The 418-nt window shown below is 67.0% G+C and overlaps 1 protein-coding gene across 1 annotated transcript in view; it reads left to right on the forward strand.

The window, feature by feature from the left end:
• SLC16A3 (solute carrier family 16 (monocarboxylate transporter), member 3) overlaps nucleotides 1-418 on the forward strand; it is a 22,897-nt gene that overhangs the window by 12,087 nt on the left and 10,392 nt on the right. Inside the window, exon 6 of the mRNA XM_014531244.1 lies at nucleotides 2-410. Within this exon, the coding sequence (XP_014386730.1) occupies nucleotides 2-410 (409 nt within the window). The remainder of the gene's footprint in view (nucleotide 1; nucleotides 411-418) is intronic.

Here is a 418-nt window from a genome sequence, read left to right on the forward strand (position 1 = left end):
GGTGCTGGGGCTCTTCGTGCCGCCCGTGTTTGTGGTGAGCTACGCCAAGGACCTGGGCGTGCCGGACACGCGGGCCGCCTTCCTGCTGACTCTGCTGGGCTTCGTGGACATCTTCTCCCGCCCCGCCGCCGGCTTCATCGCGGGGCTCCCCAAGGTGCGCCCCTACTCCGTCTACCTCTTCAGCTTCGCCATGTTCTTCAACGGGTTCACTGACCTCACGGGCTCCACGGCCAGCGACTACGGGGGCCTGGTGGTCTTCTGCGTCTTCTTCGGCATCTCCTACGGCATGGTGGGCGCCCTGCAGTTCGAGGTGCTCATGGCCATCGTGGGCACCCACACCTTCTCCAGCGCCATCGGCCTCGTGCTGCTGCTGGAGGCCATAGCCGTGCTCATCGGGCCCCCGTCCGGAGGTGAGCTG

The sequence above is a fragment of the Myotis brandtii genome, unplaced genomic scaffold (genome assembly GCF_000412655.1).
Source record: "Myotis brandtii unplaced genomic scaffold, ASM41265v1 scaffold797, whole genome shotgun sequence".
Classification (NCBI taxonomy): domain Eukaryota; kingdom Metazoa; phylum Chordata; class Mammalia; order Chiroptera; family Vespertilionidae; genus Myotis; species Myotis brandtii.